Here is an 18,081-nt window from a genome sequence, read left to right as displayed (position 1 = left end):
CCCTGGGGATACATTTAACCCACTGTTTGCCAATAAAGTTAACCCCTTCCCTGCCAGTGTCATTTTTACAGTAACAATGCATATTTATAGCACTGATTACTGTAGTAATGTCACTGGTACCCTCAAAAGTGTCAAAAATGTCAGTCAAGGGTCCAATCTGTAATGTCGCAGTCCCGCAAAAAAAAAATCGCAGATCGCCGCCATTACTAGTTAAAAAAAAAAACAATAAAAATGAAATAACTTTTGCGCAAACTAATCAAAATGCACTTATTGTGATTTTTTTTACCAAAAATATGTAGCAAAAAACAAATTGGCCTAAAATGTTAAAAGAATTTTGATTTTTACATTTTTTTGGGGGGAATTTCATGTTATTTCCTGGTATTTTTTCAAAATTGTCGCTCTTTTTTTGTTTATAGCGCAAAAAGTAAAAATCGCACAGGTGATAAAATACCACCAAAAGAAAGCTCTGTTTGTGGGAAAAAAAGGACATCAATTTCATTTGGGTACAGCGTTGCACGACCGCGCAATTGTCCGTTAAATTCAATCGCAAAATAGGCCCTGGTCTTTGAGCAGCCAAATCCTCCGGGGCTTAAGTGGTTAAGAAATATTAACCATTTGAAGACCAAGCCTTTTCTGGCACTTTTTGTTTACAAGTTAAATCTGTATTTTTTGCTAGAAAATTACTAATAACACCCAAATATTATATATATATATTAGCAGACACCCTAAAGAATAAAATAGGGATCATTGCAATATTTTATGTCTGACAGTATTTGCACAACAGTTTTTTCAAACGCAATTTTTTTGGAAAAAATGCTCTTTAACCACTTCCCGCAAACCGACATACCTATACGTCGTCTTGCAGAAGTGGCTGTACGGGGATGATGCCTGCGGTCGGCTTTCAGGAAATAAACAGGTCCCCCTCCCCTGCCACTGCCTTCTGTGACTCTGTCCGATCAGGAGATCTGAGTAATCAGCCGGGACGTTATAGTCCCAAACAAAACCAGATTCGGCTTCAATCGGGTCTCTGATCTAGTAACCCGGAAGCAACGTCACAATCTCACTTCCGGTTTACTCGGCTGCCAATGGCGCAGATTTAAAAAAAATATCAGTATTCAAAAATGCAGATTGAATACTTTGAAGTGCAGTGGAGGGGTCTGGGGTCTTTTAGACCCCTGATCTCTCCGTAAAGAGTACCTGTCACTGCCTATTACTTTCACAAGGGATGTTTACATTCCTTGTGACAGCAATAAAAGTGATCAGATTTTTCTTTTTTTCTAAAAAAACTGTGATTAAATAAAAAATAAATAAAATAAATATGAAAAAATGTTTTTTAAAGAGCTTCCTTCCCCGTGAGCTTGCGCACAAAATAAAACGCATACCTAAGTCGCGCCGGCAAATTAAAACGGTGTTCAAATAACACATGTAAGGTATCACTGCGATCGTCAGAGCGAGAGCAATAATTCAAGCCCTAGATCCGCTCTGTAACTCTAAACTGGTAACCGTTAATATTTAAAACATCGCCTATGGAGATTTTTAAGTACTGTCGTTTGTCGCCATTCCACAAGTGTGCGCAATTTTAAACCGTAACATGTTGGGTATCTATTTACTTGTTAGGTGGCTATTACCTTGGCTCGCAGGGTATCGGAATTGGTGGCATTATCCTGTCGCAGTCCCTATTTAGTGGTCCATAGAGATAAAGTGGTTCTTTGTCCCTGTCCACCATTCCTGCCCAAAGTTGTCTCTGACTTCCATTTGAATGAGGACATTGTGTTTCCTTCCTTGTGTCCCAAGCTGGCTCATCCTAGGGAATTTGCTTTGCATACCTTGGATGTGGTTCATGCGATTCGGGTATATCTGGCAGCTGCTGAGTACTTTCGGAGGTCAGACTCACTTTTTGTGGTTATGGACGGACACTCTGTGTGCAACGCATCTATATATATGAGTTGATGAGTTTCACTTTTTGAATTGAATTACTGAATAAAATAATTTTTGTTGATGATAATCTAATTTTTGTACATTTAAATGAAAGTCTGTGTGCCTAGAGTTCACCTTAAACATGGACAGATGACAAGTTTTAGCTTGTCAGTGGACAGAAAAGTCAATTGTTCACATTATGTAGCAGCACCTTTTGTCTCCCATCTCAGAGGAGTGGCTGTGTGGCTGATGAGTAAGCACAGAGGACATCAGAGGGGCCAGCCTGCAGAGGATCTGTCATGTCTCTCATTGGCTGCACACCCAGGATTTCCCCTCCCCCACTGCCAGGTGAAGCAAAACTTTCATTCAGGTGGAATTTTGCTTCCTTTTGTTTGTTCCAGGCAGAAATCTCCGGCCGGGAGGATGTGTTCATTTCTGCTAGGACATAGAAGCTGATATAACGCCACCAATCTTTATACAGGTAATGATTTACCATGAAATTTACTACAACCATTTAGGACCGCTTGGTGACCCAGCCTTTCTTCTTACTTTGTTTAGTACATTGTTTGATTTGCAGCTTTTACAGGCTTATTGTTCTGCAGGAAAAAAGGACATACAGTCCCTTTGTGTACAGTGCTGCAAAAAGGCCAGAAAGCACCCTTGTGTTTTAAAGGGGCTGTGTCACAAAGCATGTGAGAAGCCTCAGATGGAAACTGTCATTTGGTGACTCCTGGCTAACCTTCTAGCCCTAGGTCATTCTCCTAGGTTCACATCTGTGCATTTCTGCAGGCTGTGTTTGCATGGGCACCGTCAGCCCATTAATTTCAAAGGGCTGCCATGCCTGCATTTCCCGCAGAAGGTGCGAAACGCAGCCTGCAGGGAAAACGTATGGTCATTTTGCACGCGCACTGCGATTTTTTTTTTTTTTTTTTTTTTTTTTTTTTTAATTTTTTTTTACATGCGTGGGGTGCCATTCAGAATAAATGGCAGCCCTGCGCATTTTCTCAGAGCAGTGCAAATCCAAATACTGAATTGTCTTTGTTTAGTCCATAGCAGCCCCTTTTATCATGGTGGTATAAAGAAGGGATCTAATTAAAATGTATGTGTATAATAAATACAGCCCCATTACTTTACATATACAGTGCCTTGCGAAAGTATTCGGCCCCCTTGAACTTTGCGACCTTTTGCCACATTTCAGGCTTCCAACATAAAATATAAAACTGTAATTTTTTTGTGAAGAATCAACAAGTGGGACACAATCATGAAGTGGAACGAAATTTATTGGATATTTCAAACTTTGTTAACGAATAAAAAATTGGGCGTGCAAAATTATTCAGACCCCTTAAGTTAATACTTTATAGCGCCACCTTTTGCTGCGATTACAGCTGTAAGTCGCTTGGGGTATGTCTCTATCAGTTTTGCACATCAAGAGACTGACATTTTTGCCCATTCCTCCTTGCAAAACAGCTCGAGCTCAGTAAGATTGGATGGAGAGCGTTTGTGAACAGCAGTTTTCGGTTCTTTCCACAGATTCTCGATTGGATTCAGGTCTGGACTTTGACTTGGCCATTCTAACACCTGGATATGTTTATTTGTGAACCATTCCATTGTAGATTTTGCTTTATGTTTTGGATCATTGTGTTGTTGGAAGACAAATCTCCGTCCCAGTCTCAGGTCTTTTGCAGAATGGTCCTGTATTTGGCTCCATCCATCTTCCCATCAATTTTAACCATCTTCCCTGTCCCTGCTGAAGAAAAGCAGGCCCAAACTATGATGCTGCCACCACCATGTTTGACAGTGGGGATGGTGTGTTCAGGGTGATGAGCTGTGTTGCTTTTACGCCAAACCTAACCTTTTGCATTGTTGCCAAAAAGTTTGATTTTGGTTTCATCTGACCAGAGCACCTTCTTCCACATGTTTGGTGTGTCTCCCAGGTGGCTTGTGGCAAACTTTAAACTACACTTTTTATGGATATCTTTAAGAAATGGCTTTCTTCTTGCCACTCTTCCATGAAGGCCAGATTTGTGCAGTATACGACTGATTGTTTTCCTATGGACAGAGTCTCCCACCTCAGCTGTAGATCTCTGCACTTCATCCAGAGTGATTATGGGCCTCTTGGCTGCATCTCTGATCAGTTTTCTCCTTGTATGAGCTGAAAGTTTAGAGGGACGGCCAGGTCTTCGTAGATTTGCAGTGGTCTGATACTCCTTCCATTTCAATATTATCGCTTGCACAGTTCTCCTTGGGATGTTTAAAGCTTGGGAAATCTTTGTGTATCCAAATCCGGCTTTAAACTTCTCCACAACAGTATCTCGGACCTGCCTGGTGTGTTCCTTGGTCTTCATGATGTTCTCTGCGCTTTAAACGGACCTCTGAGACTATCACAGTGCAGGTGCATTTATACAGAGACTTGATTACGCACAGGTGGATTCTATTTATCATCATTAGTCATTTAGGTCAATATTGGATCATTCAGAGATCCTCACTGAACTTCTGGAGAGAGTTTGCTGCACTGAAAGTAAAAGGGGCTGAATAATTTTGCACGCCCAATTTTTCAGTTTTTTATTTGTTAAAGTTTGAAATATCCAATAAATTTCATTCCACTTCATGATTGTGTCCCACTTGTTGTTGATTCTTCACAAAAAATTACAGTTTTATAGCATGAAATGTGGCAAAAGGTCGCAAAGTTCAAGGGGGCCGAATACTTTCGCAAGGCATTGTACATTCACATCTATATATATATATATATATATATATATATATATATACTCACCGGCCACTTTATTAGGTACACCTTGCTAGTACCGGGATCAGTACCACCTTCAGAACTGCCTTAATTCTTCATGGCATAGATTCAATAAGGTGTTGGAAAGGTTTCTCAGAGATTTTGGTCCATATTGACATGATAGCATCACACAATTGCTGCAGATTTGTCGGCTGCACATACATTATGTGAATCTCCCGTTCCACCACATCCAGAAGGTGCTCTATTGGATTGAGATCTGGTGACTGTAGAGGCCATTTACAAGAAACTCTTTGTCATGTTCAGGAAACCAGTGGTGAGATGATTTGAGCTTTGTGACATGGTGCATTATCCTGCTGGAAGGAGCCATCAGAAGATGGGTACACTGTAGTCATGAAGGGATGGACATGGTCAGCAACAATACTCAGGAAGGCCATGGCATTTAAACAATGCTCAATTGGTACCAAGGGGCCCAAAGTGTGCCAAGAAAATATCCACCAAACCATTCCACCACCAGCCTGACCCGTTGATACAAGGCAGGATGGATCCAAAAGCGACATGCTGATAAATTTTTGCAGCGGCCGCTCTGAGCAGGTGCATGCCTTTGTTTAGATAGGCGATCTGTAAAAGTGTGGCACAGCTGCCTGCTTTTACCACTTCCTGGTTGCTCATGTGACTGGGCCTTAAAGTAGACCTGTGGTCCCATTTTCCAGCATTTGTGAGGCCATGGATTTGTAATAGCTCCACGTGAACGTTTTGACTATAGATGCTCAACCTGTGGTCCTCCAGCTGTTGCGAAACTACAAATCCCATGAGGCATTGCAAGGCTGATAGTTACAAGCATTACTCCCAAGGGCAGAGGCATGATAGGAAATGTAGTTCGCCAACAGCTGGAGGGCCATAGGTTGAGCACCTATGGTTTAGACCTTGGGGGTGCTTTCAAGATCTCGACCTGTGTTTTAGTTAACTACTGAAGTTATCATTGGGCTGCCTCAAAGCATGCCTTGTATTGTATATTGTAAATGGCAGAACAGGGAAAGCTCCCTGTACAAAAGAAAGGGTTACTTTATCTCAGATGTAGAGAGTTCCCGTCTCTACAGAATTCCCACGACAGTTGGATTCCTGTGAAATAACGTAATGTCTTGGCTATAATGTTTTGACTTATAGTTAATAGTTTTTTTTTTTTCAGTGTTGTATTATTTCAAAAGCAATTTATTTTGACCTGCTGATTCTCTTTTAGATTTGATTTGAGATAAAGGCTCCAGAAAGTCTCATGCTGCTATTGTTATGCATTAAGTGAATTTAGCTACTGAACTACACCATTCTTTAAAGCCTTAAAGCGGTTGTATTAAAAAACAAATCCTGCCAGACAAAGGCATAATGAGCTAGTATGCATCGCATACTAGCTCATTATGAAATACTTACCTTAGAACAAAGCCCTGACACGGTCATCTGGACAACGCTGAGGGAGCTGACATGCTCCCTCGGCATCTCTTCCTGGTTCGGCGGCTCCGGCGCTGTGAGTGGCGGGAGGCGCGATGACGTCACTCCCGCGCATGCGCACGGGAGTTTAACTTTCCGGCAATATCCGGCAAGGAGCTCTGAAGGTCAGCAGGACCTTCAGAGCGCATGCGCCGCAGACGTCAGCCGCTGCATGCAGGTTTAATATCTCCTAAACCGTGCAGGTTTAGGAAATATTAATTGTACCTACAGGTAAGCCTTATTATAGGCTTACCTGTAGGTTAAAGTCATATAGCGGAGTATACTACTGCTTTAAGCCTAGTACACACTGGCTGAATGTCAGGCAGCATCGGCGGGTTCAATAGAAACCGGCCGACAGCTGCAGCTGGTCCGAAAGAAGCCAGCCAAACAGCTCCAGAGGGTGCTGACCGACTCTCGATCAGTGCTCTCAGTCAATGGCTGAGAGCGCTGACCGAAGTGTTCTGGCGGGGGGGGCTCCCCCCTGTCGAAACACAATAGAACATCAGGGGAGATTGCTGTACTAACATCAGAGTGTTAGTACAGCGGCTCCGACCTGAGCTATCATTTTTTTTTTCGTTCAGCCCACTGTGTTGAACAAAAAAAAAAAACGTGTGTGTATGAGGCTTTAGTTTAGGTAAAAAATAAAAGCCATAATCTTCTGGGGCTGCGGTTGTAATGCAAGCATTGGATCTGTCACAGGCAGTCATCAAGAATGCCAACTCTGCCTGCCCTTTCCGCCCCCTCCTCTATTCATAGAACCTGTACTATAACGATGAATGACAAGTACTCTATGAATGGAAGAGGATCCTGTCCTTTATTCAAAAATCGCTTTTCATTCATGGAAGCTATAGTACAGCTTCTATGAATGGAGTAGGGAGGCAGAGGGGCCAAGCAAAGTTGGCAGCCTTGAGGAGTGCCTGTAACAGATCCCTCAGCTCTATTAACCCCCCCATAGCATCGGAAGATTACGGCTACATTGGTACGAGAAGGGGGACAGAGGATTTTTAACTATGATAGCCAGCACGCTGGGTGCTTCTCATTAAATGTAATGTACTGTCTCCTGTGCTGATTTTATTATTTTTAATTTTCACCTTTTACAGAAAAAAATCAAAAGGTGAACTAAGACTCTAACCCCCTACCCTCCCCCGGTTCGCACTGTACTTGCCACTGTGAGCAGCAGTCCCCTCGCAGCTGGTGCGGTGGTTCAGGGATTTGAAATCCCTGCTTTTCTCTGCACCACATCCAGGATGGATCAGAGGGATGCTCTGTGCCTACTCTGACCAATCAGAATCTCCCTGATCCATCTTGGGGAGACCCACAGAAAAAATGAAAAATCCCTTTACTGCTGCATAGGCTGTGTGGGCACTGACAGCACATCACCCACCGAAGTAAGTACAGCGGGGACAAGGACAGCGTACGTGGTTTAAAGTTTTTCATTTTTCTGGAAAAGCTGAACTTCTACTTTTATCTGTAAAGTGCACATGTGCCTAGACTTCAGACTACGTGACACACAGCGTGCAGGGGTCGGGAGTGTGCGCGTCACAGTGCGCAGGGGTCAGGAGTGATCGCGTCGCGGTGCGCAGGGGTTGGTAGAGCGCGCATCACCAAGCTCGGGGTCGGGAGTGTGAGGCATTGAGTGCAGATGTTGCAAAGGTGAAAACTTTTTACTGCGTCACAGTGCGCAGGGGTCGGGAGTGATCGCATCGCGGTGCGCAGGGGTCGGTAGTGCGCGCATCACGGAGCGCATGGGTCGGGGGTTTGTGAGCATTGAGTGCAGATTTTGCAAAGGTGAAAACTTTTTAAGGGTCCTTTCACACGGCCGCTCCGTGTGTCCGCAAATCATCCTATTTTTTTGCGGATGATTTGCGGACATAATGTAAGTGAATGGCACTGCGGATGTCAGCGGAATACCATCCGCTGACATCCGATTTTCCTCCTTTCAGTTCTGTTCCGTTTTTTGGAACGGAACAGAACCCTATTTTTTCATCCGTGTAAAAAACGGAAAGGAAGAAAAATCGGATGTCAGCGGTGTCATCAGCTGACATCCGCAATGCCATATACTTACATTATGTCCGCATATCATCCGCAAACGGATGGGATGATATGCGGGCACACGGAGCGGATGACACAAATGTCATCCGCTCCGTGAAAAAAAAAAAGTCCCGCAGCGGACTAAAGCAGCGGAGCGGCCGTGTGAAAGAAGCCTAATGCGTTTTAATTCCCTCCACTGTCAAGAAGAGTTTACATCTACTTTAATAATACTCTAATAAATAAATGATCATAAGGAAGACTGTTATGTAGTAGTTTGATTGAAGTGGTTGTAAAGACACTCTGCCTAATTATTGGAAACCCCTCTGTTATAGCAAGCTATGTTGCACAGTGTATGTGTTTGCCTACAATATGCAGCTAAATATCTTATTTCAGAGCGCCGTTGTGCGGTCACGTGATGTCCCGCTGCTCTCGTTTCTCGATCTGAGGATTACAGCAGGAGGGGCTGAGATTCCCCTCTGAGGTCAGCTGGGAGGAGAGTGGCGAGAGGTCACGTGACCATTCAGCTGCACTCTGAAATAAGGTATCGAGCTGCATAATTTTTATAACACATAGACACCGTGAAACATGGCTTCCTATAACAGAAGGGATTTTAACAAAAGGGAAGTTATTAGGCTCAGTTCATTTAAACAGAATAGCAGCAGGAGGGGAGGGGCGGGGAGCAGATCGGCACTGACTCAATAGCTGATAGGCAGGGAAGGAGGGGGAGAGGTAGTGGGAGTGACTGCCAGCTGACAGAGGCACATACAGTAAACTGACCACGGGATCATGGATCAGCAGCTATAATTACCGTGGTCAGCACACACAGGAGGACACAGGAACAGGCAGGATCAACCAGATATTTTACAACGTAGAGGGACAAATGACTCCGCACAAGCACTATGCGGTATCAAATGCTTTAAAGGAACAGGATCCCTTTTTTTTTTTTTTTTAGGGTTACAACCGCTTTAAGTTCACAAGGTTTCTGTGTCCCATAGTATGATAGACACTATATAAGTTGACCAGATGCTGCCTATTTATAAATCATAACTGGCTATCTCACTTTTCAAAGTTTTGGGTTCATAGAATATTCTATGTCGCTTTAGGCCATTTGATCTGTTTGCTGACGCAGTGAGTGGAGCAATGGAAAAGGAGGCAAGCCACCTGGAACGACAGCATGTTCATAATGTATATGAGAAGATTGCTCCTTACTTCAATGACAAACGGTACAAGGCCTGGCCAAAGGTACAAGAGTTCTTATTAGCTCAGGAGCCAGGAAGTCTGGTGGCGGATATTGGTGAGTGCTTTAATTAAAAGATCTTCACTTCATTACTAGTTGCCATAGCATTGTAGAGATTAACTCATATATTTCTGAAATCCTACAAATAAGCATTTTCCTATGTACTACTCGTCAGTTTTATTATTTCTGTTTCTGGCACCTATCTGGTTACAGCAGAATGTCTGGCCATAGATGTTCAGATATCTCTCTGAGAACAATGGGAAGGGGAATATCTGTCTTGACAGTCATTGAGCACCACAATCTGCTACAATAATGACCCCCCCCCCTTCCGTTCCCTCCCCAGCCCTGAGGCATCATTCACGCTGGATATTTTTTCCTCCCCCGGATGTCTTTGCTCCTGGCAGGAAGCCTAAAGCCACGTTTTGCACACTTGTTTAGGAATATGAAGTGGCGCCATGCTTCAAAAACAAAAAGATTATTGAAACTATATAAAGAATTGAAAACAGTAATATTACATGTGTCTCATCTCTCAAGGTAGATATTGAATAATGTGAATAATTATAACATTTTATCTACTTGATTTGTACTCAAAGTGCCAGTGCTGCAACAAACTTCTCATCAAGATGTGCAAAATAACGCAAATACAAATAAAATTATTATGTCCTATCACAACCCAGCATTAAAATAGTACCCCTATATTGTAACCAAAAAAACAGTGCTGTAAATAATGCAAAAATGTGCAAATAGGTTAAATCTTAATCAATACAGAGATAAAGTGAGAAAACCAATACATGTTGTTTACTTGATTTTCATAAAATAGTGTCCATTACAGAACAAAATCAGTGTGTCCAGTGATATCAGTTGTGCAAATGTCATCAAATTCCTCAGTGATGTGATCACTTTCCCTTGCACCTCAATCCACACTGTGTGCTAGCAGCTCACCTCATTCCCTGGACTAGAAGGTCTAAAAGCATTTGGGGTGTAAGCAGTTCCTCTCCATGGGTGGCTATATCATATCCTTTCTTCCAGTCAGCAATGCGATGGTATATGGGTCTGTCCTCACATGCTCCCCTCCTCCAGTGGGTGATATGGGTTGGGTATACAAGAAAGCAAATCCTCATTGTGTAGTATTCCAATTAATATTTATTATATAAAAAATGTAGTAACTCACATTTTAACAACAATTACAACAGCATCAGAAGCCACAAACTTCCAGGATTGTCCGAAAACCAGAAGTGATGTACCCAACTCCCTCCTGACTAGTTGCGTCACGGGCCACGTGACTTCGCCAGGGTCACATAAGCTAACATAATGATTGCTTTAACAGGCTGAAAAAGTCAAATGCCTTTTAAAGTGTTTTTTTAAAGCCCAGTGTGCATGAGGCCTGACAGTGGCGTGCACACAGTATTTTAGATTCCACATTCTTTATCTAGGAGTTGAAGAATCGGGTTCTGCTTTGGGGTAGATGTGCAAACAAGAGGAACAATCTCCAACTGTCTGATGCACTCATTGCCTCTCTGAGTTTAGAAATTGCCCAACTGTCACAAGCAATATCCAATTGGAAAGCATTATTCTCTATGGTCTATCTATATTCTCACAAATATATATTTTAGAACGCTCACTAAAGTCATAAAGAACATTGAAAGTTTTCCTGAAGTTATTGCTATTCTTCAGTTTCATTGGTGCCAATCATGCAGCCAATCCTGAGGCATTGGTCATGTGGTCTGTAATCGGGGCCAGGACAAGGGGTGGGCAGGGGGGATGGCTGCCCTGGGCACTGTAGTATCATGTGAGGTGGGGGTGCCACAAGAAGATTAGGGGGATGGTTGTGTTGGAAGGAATTTGGGGTGCTTCATGTGGATAAGTATTATTCTAGGAGGTGAAATTTGGGGGCGGGGGCTGCTAAGAGTGGTGATTAAGCCCCTGTTCACATTGGTGCAACTTGTCATGCAATTTGACAGGTCCAAATTGCATGACAAGTGGTAGTAAACCGCAGCAGTTTAAAAAAACAAAACAAAAAAACTGTAAGCCAATTGCATAGTGTATTCATTACTAGCACATTATGAAATACTTACCTTAGAAGGCAGCCCTCCAACAGTGCGCTGTCACCGCTACGAGGGCTGACATCTTCCCTTCCCGGTCTGTCTTCTGGGTTCGGGCGGTGTGAGTGGCCAGAGCCATGATGTCACTCCTGTGCATGCGTGTGGGAGCCCTTGGTTCTAGCATGAAACTCTGAAGGTCCGGCACCGTATGCCGGACTGCATCCAGGGTGAATACTGTATCTCCTAGAAGGTGAACATTAAGGAGATATTCATGTTACCTAAAGATAAGCCTTACCTGTAGGTAAATATCACAAAGCAGGCTTTACTACCGCTTTAGGGAGATTTGTGTTGGAAGGGAGGGATGGGGAAAGATTTGTGCTAGGAGGGGAGATTTGGGGGAATTTAAAGTGGGGGGGGGGAGATGTGTATTAAGAGGGGACATTTTAGGGGTAGAGGATTTGTGCTAGGAGGGGTGAATTGTTTTTTTTTTGGGGGGGGGGGGGCATTTGAGCTGGGGGGATGGGGGGAGGGGGACATTTTTGTGCTTAGAGGGGGAATTAGTACTGGGAGAAAGGGGAATTTATGCTTGGGGGTAATCATACAGATTAGTGCTCAGTGTTTTTGTGGAGGGATTTTTTCTCTTACATCTTGGGGGGGCTGGACAATTTGGCATGCTCACCCTGGGCTCCAGATGAGCTTGCCCTAGCACTGACTGTAATGAAAGGGCACCATTGAAATGTTTGATGATGCTATCAATTGCTCATCCACTGTCTGGTATTGACCCTGGCTATGGTCCACTGTTTAGTCAGTGCTTAACCACTTTAGGACCGCTCCACAGCTGATTTACTGCTACAGGGCGGCCGCACTGTGCAGAATCAAGTAGATAGATTATTATTCAGGATTTCTATAGCGCCAGCAGTTTACGCAGCGCTTTACAATGTTAGAGGGAGACAATACATATACAATACAATAAAATGCAAGAGGATTAAGAAGGCCCTGCTCAGATAAGCTTACAATCTAATAGGGTGGGGCAGGGGGTACAAGAGGTAATAACAGTAGGGAATGAGCTGATGGAAGATTAGTTGAAGGTGTGATAGGCTTCCCTGAAGAGATGAGTTTTCAGGGATCGCCTGAAAGCAGCTAGAATAGGAGATAGCCGTACAGGTTGAGGTAGAGCGTTCCAGAGGATGGGGGAGGCCCTGGAGAAATCCTGGAGACAAGCATTAGAGGAGGAGACAAGGGAGCTTGAGAGTAGGAGGTCTTGAGAGGAGCGATGAGGACGGTTTGGGTGATAAGGTTGGTGATGTAGCTCGGGGCAGAGTTCTGAATGGCTTTGTATGTTATGGTTAGTATTTTGAATTTAATTCGCTGGGCAATCGGGAGCCAGTGTAGGGATTGGCAGAGAGGGAAGGCAGATACTGAGCGGTTGGTAAGGTGGATAAGCCTGGCAGCAGCATTCATGATGGACTGAAGAGGGGATAGCCTATGAAGTGGTAGGCCTAAGAGAAGGGAGTTGCAGTAGTCGAGGCGAGAAATAACAAGGGAGTGAATGAGTAGCTTGGTGGTTTCAGTTGTTAAAAATATATATACGTGATTCTGCACTTCTGGGTTTTGAGCACGCACTACCAATGGCTTGCTCCCGCTGTGATTTTACACAGCGGGAGCTGATCAGTGGGTCCCGCAGACCTGATGTCCGCCGGCACTCGCTGATCGTTTGGTACACTGACAAAATGGCAGCCTGCCTATGTAAACAAGGCAGATTGCCATTCTGTCAGTATACAGAAGACCTGAACCCTGAGTTCCTGTGAAACAGGAAAACCAATCCATGTCTTCAAGTAGTAAAAGCACCTCCCCCAGACTCCCTAAGCACACATTTAACCCTTTGATTTCCCCTGATGTTAATCCCTTCCCTGCTAGTGCCATTAGTACAGTGACAGTGCATATTTTTAGCACTGATCACTGTAATAATGTCACTGGTCCCCAAAAAAGTGTTGGGTGTCTGATTTGTCCACCGCAATATTGCAGTCCCGCTATAAGTCGCTAATCGCCGTCATAACTAGTAAAAATAAATAAAAATATTCCATAGTTTGTAGACGCGGTTATGTTTGCGCAAACTAATCAAAATATGCTTATTGGAATTTTTTTAACAAAAATATGAAAGTAAAAAAATATTGGATTTTTTTCAAAATTGTCGGTCATTCTTTGTTTTTAGCACAAAAAATAAAAACCACAGAGGTGATCAAATACCACCAAAAGAAAGCTCTATTTGTGGGGGAAAAAAATTACCTCTTTTTTTTTTTTTTTGAGTACAGCGTCGCATGACTGCGCAATTGTCAGTTAAAGCAACACAGTGTCGCATTGTAAAAAATGGCCTGGTCAGGAAGGGAGGTAAACCTTCCAGAGTTGAAGTGGTTAATACACAATTGAACCTTGTGTATACATCTGCTAATTACAGTCCAGGACAGGCACGTCGCTACATTCTTGCGCTTCAGCCTGGAACGCACGCCGACACAGGCTCTTCCGGTGAGGCGCGACTCACTTGCTATAGTGCGGGAAGCCGCACGAGTGCTCTTTTATTGCTTTTAATGGCATAGTTCATCTTATTGGTATGACCTATGGATTTGTATAATCCCTTTTAGCCCTAGTGGGGCGTATTTGAGTAAATATTGCCATTTTAAACTACTACACCATGAGGAGGAATTTTTTTTTTTTTTTTTTTTCATGCCCTATGATCCTGAGATTAACAGTGGAGAAGCAGCCAGTGTGTGGAGGAGCCCCCCTCGGTAGACCTATAATAAGCACCCCCATTGAGTTCAAGGAGATCTTGCAAGCCTATTTGGACCCCTACCCGCCATATGGTAAGAGGGGGTCAACATCTTCTGGTGAGTGTGCATTTCTGCCATATTTTTCTCCCAAGCACGGAGGGTGTCACCATCCCTGTTCATGCTTGCACAAGATTGCACTTTGCACATTTTGCACTTTACAAGATTTTTCCTGATGGAAGATTTTCAGAAGGTGTAATAAGGACTGAGCATGGCACCTTTATGCTGGACTTTCTATAGGGACCTTTGCTGTGATATGAAATAGAATTGAACATTTTTTTATATAGATACCCACGTACTGTCACTATTGCACTTCAAGAGCATAGCACTTTCACAAATCAAGTTTTTTTTATTGTATGAGATCTGATGGAGTTTTTTTGAATATATACTAATGCTAATCCCATTGCTGGGATTAGCATTAGCATTGCACTACTTTTTGTATCATTTATTTAGTCACCTCATTATCATTACTGCGTAGAGCACTTTAAAAACTCAGTATGAATATAATAAGTCTGCATATATATACACATTGCCTTAGAGCAGGGGTGTCAAACTCAATATAATCGAGGGCCGCATCAGCAATATGATTGCCCTAAAAAAGGCCGGTTGTATCCGTGAACCTAGGTGTCCAGAGCATCGCTTACCCGTACATAAGACGTCAGAAGCCTCCCCACCATCAGAAGTTGAGCCCCCCACCCTTCCTTACATTACAGTGCACCACCCTTACCTTGTGCTTGAAGCTAGAGGCATTGCTGGAAAGCAGAAAGCACAGGGTCTGGAGGAGGGCTAGAGCTCTCCTGCAGCTGCAGGAGAGGTGCGAGGGCCACATGAAATGGCCCGGGGGCCTTGTGTTTGACACATGTGCCTTAGAGTATGCGGCGTTGATCGCATGAATTTGCGATTATCTTGAAAAATGCCTCCAAACTAAATCTATTCAGTGCCTTACAGTTCATGTTCTTTATAAGGCTGGCCATATACAATGCAATTTTTTCTTTCCTTCAACAACGTGCTGCAGGAAAGAAAATCCCTTGATTCACTGCCCTGCACTAGAGAGATTTCCCCGCCGGCAGAATACAATGATCACTGCTGCCAGCTATAGCCAGTGGCTGTGATCATACAAAAAAATCTGACAGGCTGTTTGTACTGAAGTGAATCTATAAATTTCATCCCGAACCAGAAGTGTAAATTGGTTATCAGGTTTTTTTTTTCTACTTAAGGGTCCTTTCACACGAGCGGTCCGCTCGGCAGGCTTTGCTTTGCTCAGCGGGGGATCGCTCCGCTAAGCAGGCGAATGACAGGTCTGTTTCCGCTCACTGTGAAGAGCGCAGACGGACACAGTCCGGCTCTCCCCTATAGAAACATTGGGTGAAAATGGACCGCCTGTCCATTTTCACCAGATCGTATCCGATCGGATCCCCCAGACGGATGGAAAATAGGGTCACCATCCGTCTGGATTTGGTGGACAGGATTGGATGGCGGCGGGTGTCGGCGCACATGTCACCACTGACATCCACCGCTCCATAGGGGTGAATGGAGAGTCCAATCAGCGCTGCCTAAAAAAACTGACCTGCGCACCTGATTGGACTGCCTATGTGAAAATAGAGGGGGATTTCTATCTTGGACTGTCACTAAAACAGGTGTCCCCATTGGAAGATTTATCCTCACCTCTTGTAACGTTGAATATTGCAAAATGTAAAATTTCCCATCCCTTTCTGTCTTAGTGAAGATGGCCTCCAAGACAAATAAAGATGATGAGGCTCCCCAGTGCGGACAGAGACCATAATAAAAACACTTAAAGCGGAGTTCCGGGCACAAAATCGATCTTTTTTTTTTTTGTGCCCATTCGCTAGTTCTCCTTCACCTGAAAAGGAATTGGATAGTTAGGTTTTTTTTTTTACTCACCTTGTAATTGAAGATCGAAAATACTCACCTCAGTGTACTTCCTCCCTCTGAGCCGCGGCTCCGCCGTCACTTTCTGTCTTGCGATGATTCCTGGGAGCTGAACGTCATCGCTCCCAGGAATCAATGCGACGGCACCGGACCCGCTCGTCACTTCCAGGGCGACGCCGCATTCCCCTGCTAAACAGCTTCTGGGCTTGCCCAGAAGCTGTGGAGGAATGCGGCGCCGCACCGGAAGTGACAAGAGGGGCCGGTGCAGGCGCATTCTGGGAGAAGAGGACGCGGAAGAAGATGCAGAAGAGGACCGCGCCGGCTTCAGCTGCCCACAAGAGAGATGGCAATGCTGTGGAAGAAATTTTATAAGTGAGTATTTCTTCTTGCAGGTAAGTGCGAAACCGGACAGAACAGAGGCTAGCCATTGTGGAATGTACTAGCCCTGACTGTCCCGGGGGTATGTTCACTGAAAAATGTTTTCTGTGCCCAGAACTCCGCTTAAATGGAGGTTCTAATCCATCCTTCCTTATTGTAGCTTAACAATCAGATGTGGTGGCTGCATTTGTTTTCTTTTTTTAGGATTTTTTCCCGTCTGTTTTTAGTAACACGCCTCCTGTATTAGAGTGCCCCCACTCTGGATAAAGGAGCAGAGGGGGCACCTTTGGACAACATTGTCAGTCTGGGGGGAAGGGGAATGTTAAATGTATTAGCAGATTTAAATTCACTAACAAACTAAAGCCAAACACCCCTGTCGGTGTTAAATGGTTTTTCTCATCCCTGTAACTGCTTACTGGCTGTATCACCAGATGAAAATAAAGCCTAATAAAGAAAATGAATGCAGCCATCACATCTAGGAATTTGTAAGCTGCATTATATTTGAATGTTAGCTTTTGGGGTTAATACCGCTTGAAGTACGTCTGCCAAAGTGCTTCAATGCTGAACATCTAGATTCCTATTATATTCAATGGTGCCTGTTCATAACTGATTAATATGTTGAAGCTTGGAACTTGAAGCTCAAAAAAGTACAGAGCCTTTGCGACCTTTTGCCACATTTCAGGCTTCAAAGCTAAAGATATAAAACTGTAATTTTTTGTGAAGAATCAACAACAAGTGGGACACAATCATGAAGTGGAACGAAATGTATTGGATATTTCAAACTTTTTTAACAAATAAAAAACTGAAAAATTGAGCGTGCAAAATTATTCAGCCCCCTTAAGTTAATGCTTTGTAGGGCCACCTTTTGCTGCGATTACAGCTGTAAGTCGCTTGGGATATGTCTCTATCAGTTTTGCACATCGAGAGACTGAAATTTTTGCCCGTTCCTCCTTGCAAAACAGCTCGAGCTCAGTGAGGCTGGATGGAGAGTGTTTGTGAACAGCAGCTTTCAGTTCTTTCCACAGATTCTCGATTGGATTCGGGTCTGGACTTTGACTTGGCCATTCAAATTGTAGATTTTGCTTTATGTTTTGGATCATTGTCTTGTTGGAAGAAAAATCTCAGTCTCAGGTGTTTTGCAGACTCCATCATGTTTTCTTCCAGAATGGTCCTGTATTTGGCTCCATCCATCTTCCCATCAATTTTAACCATCTTCCCTGTCCCTGCTGAAGAAAAGCAGGCCCAAACCATAATGCTGCCACCACCATATTTGACAGAGGGGATGGTTTGTTCAGGGTGATGAGCGGTGTTGCTTTTTTATGCCAAACATAATGTTTTGCATTGTTGCCAAAAAGTTTGATTTTGGTTTCATCTGACCAGAGCACCTTCTTCCACATGTTTGGTGTGTCTCCCAGGTGGCTTTTGGCAAACTTTAATGACCCTTTTTATGAATATCTTTAAGAAATGGCTTTCTTCTTGCCACTCTTCCATAAAGGCCAGATTTGTGCAGTATACGACTGATTGTTGTCCTATGGACAG

The 18,081-nt window shown here is 43.6% G+C and overlaps 1 protein-coding gene across 1 annotated transcript in view; it reads left to right on the top strand.

Annotated features, from left to right (window-relative positions):
* The first annotated feature begins 7,453 nt into the window (after positions 1 to 7,453).
* The window catches only part of LOC309546559 (putative tRNA methyltransferase 9B), a 31,852-nt gene continuing 21,224 nt past the window's right edge, over positions 7,454 to 18,081 (top strand). The window contains exons 1-2 of the mRNA XM_082246309.1: positions 7,454 to 7,530; positions 9,277 to 9,467. Of these exons, the coding sequence (XP_082102435.1) occupies positions 9,314 to 9,467 (154 nt within the window). The 5' untranslated portion in view covers positions 7,454 to 7,530; positions 9,277 to 9,313. The remainder of the gene's footprint in view (positions 7,531 to 9,276; positions 9,468 to 18,081) is intronic.

This window comes from Pelophylax lessonae, assembly GCF_965119305.1.
Source record: "Pelophylax lessonae genome assembly, chromosome: 2".
Lineage (NCBI taxonomy): Eukaryota > Metazoa > Chordata > Amphibia > Anura > Ranidae > Pelophylax > Pelophylax lessonae.
This window is presented reverse-complemented; position numbering and strand designations above follow the sequence as displayed.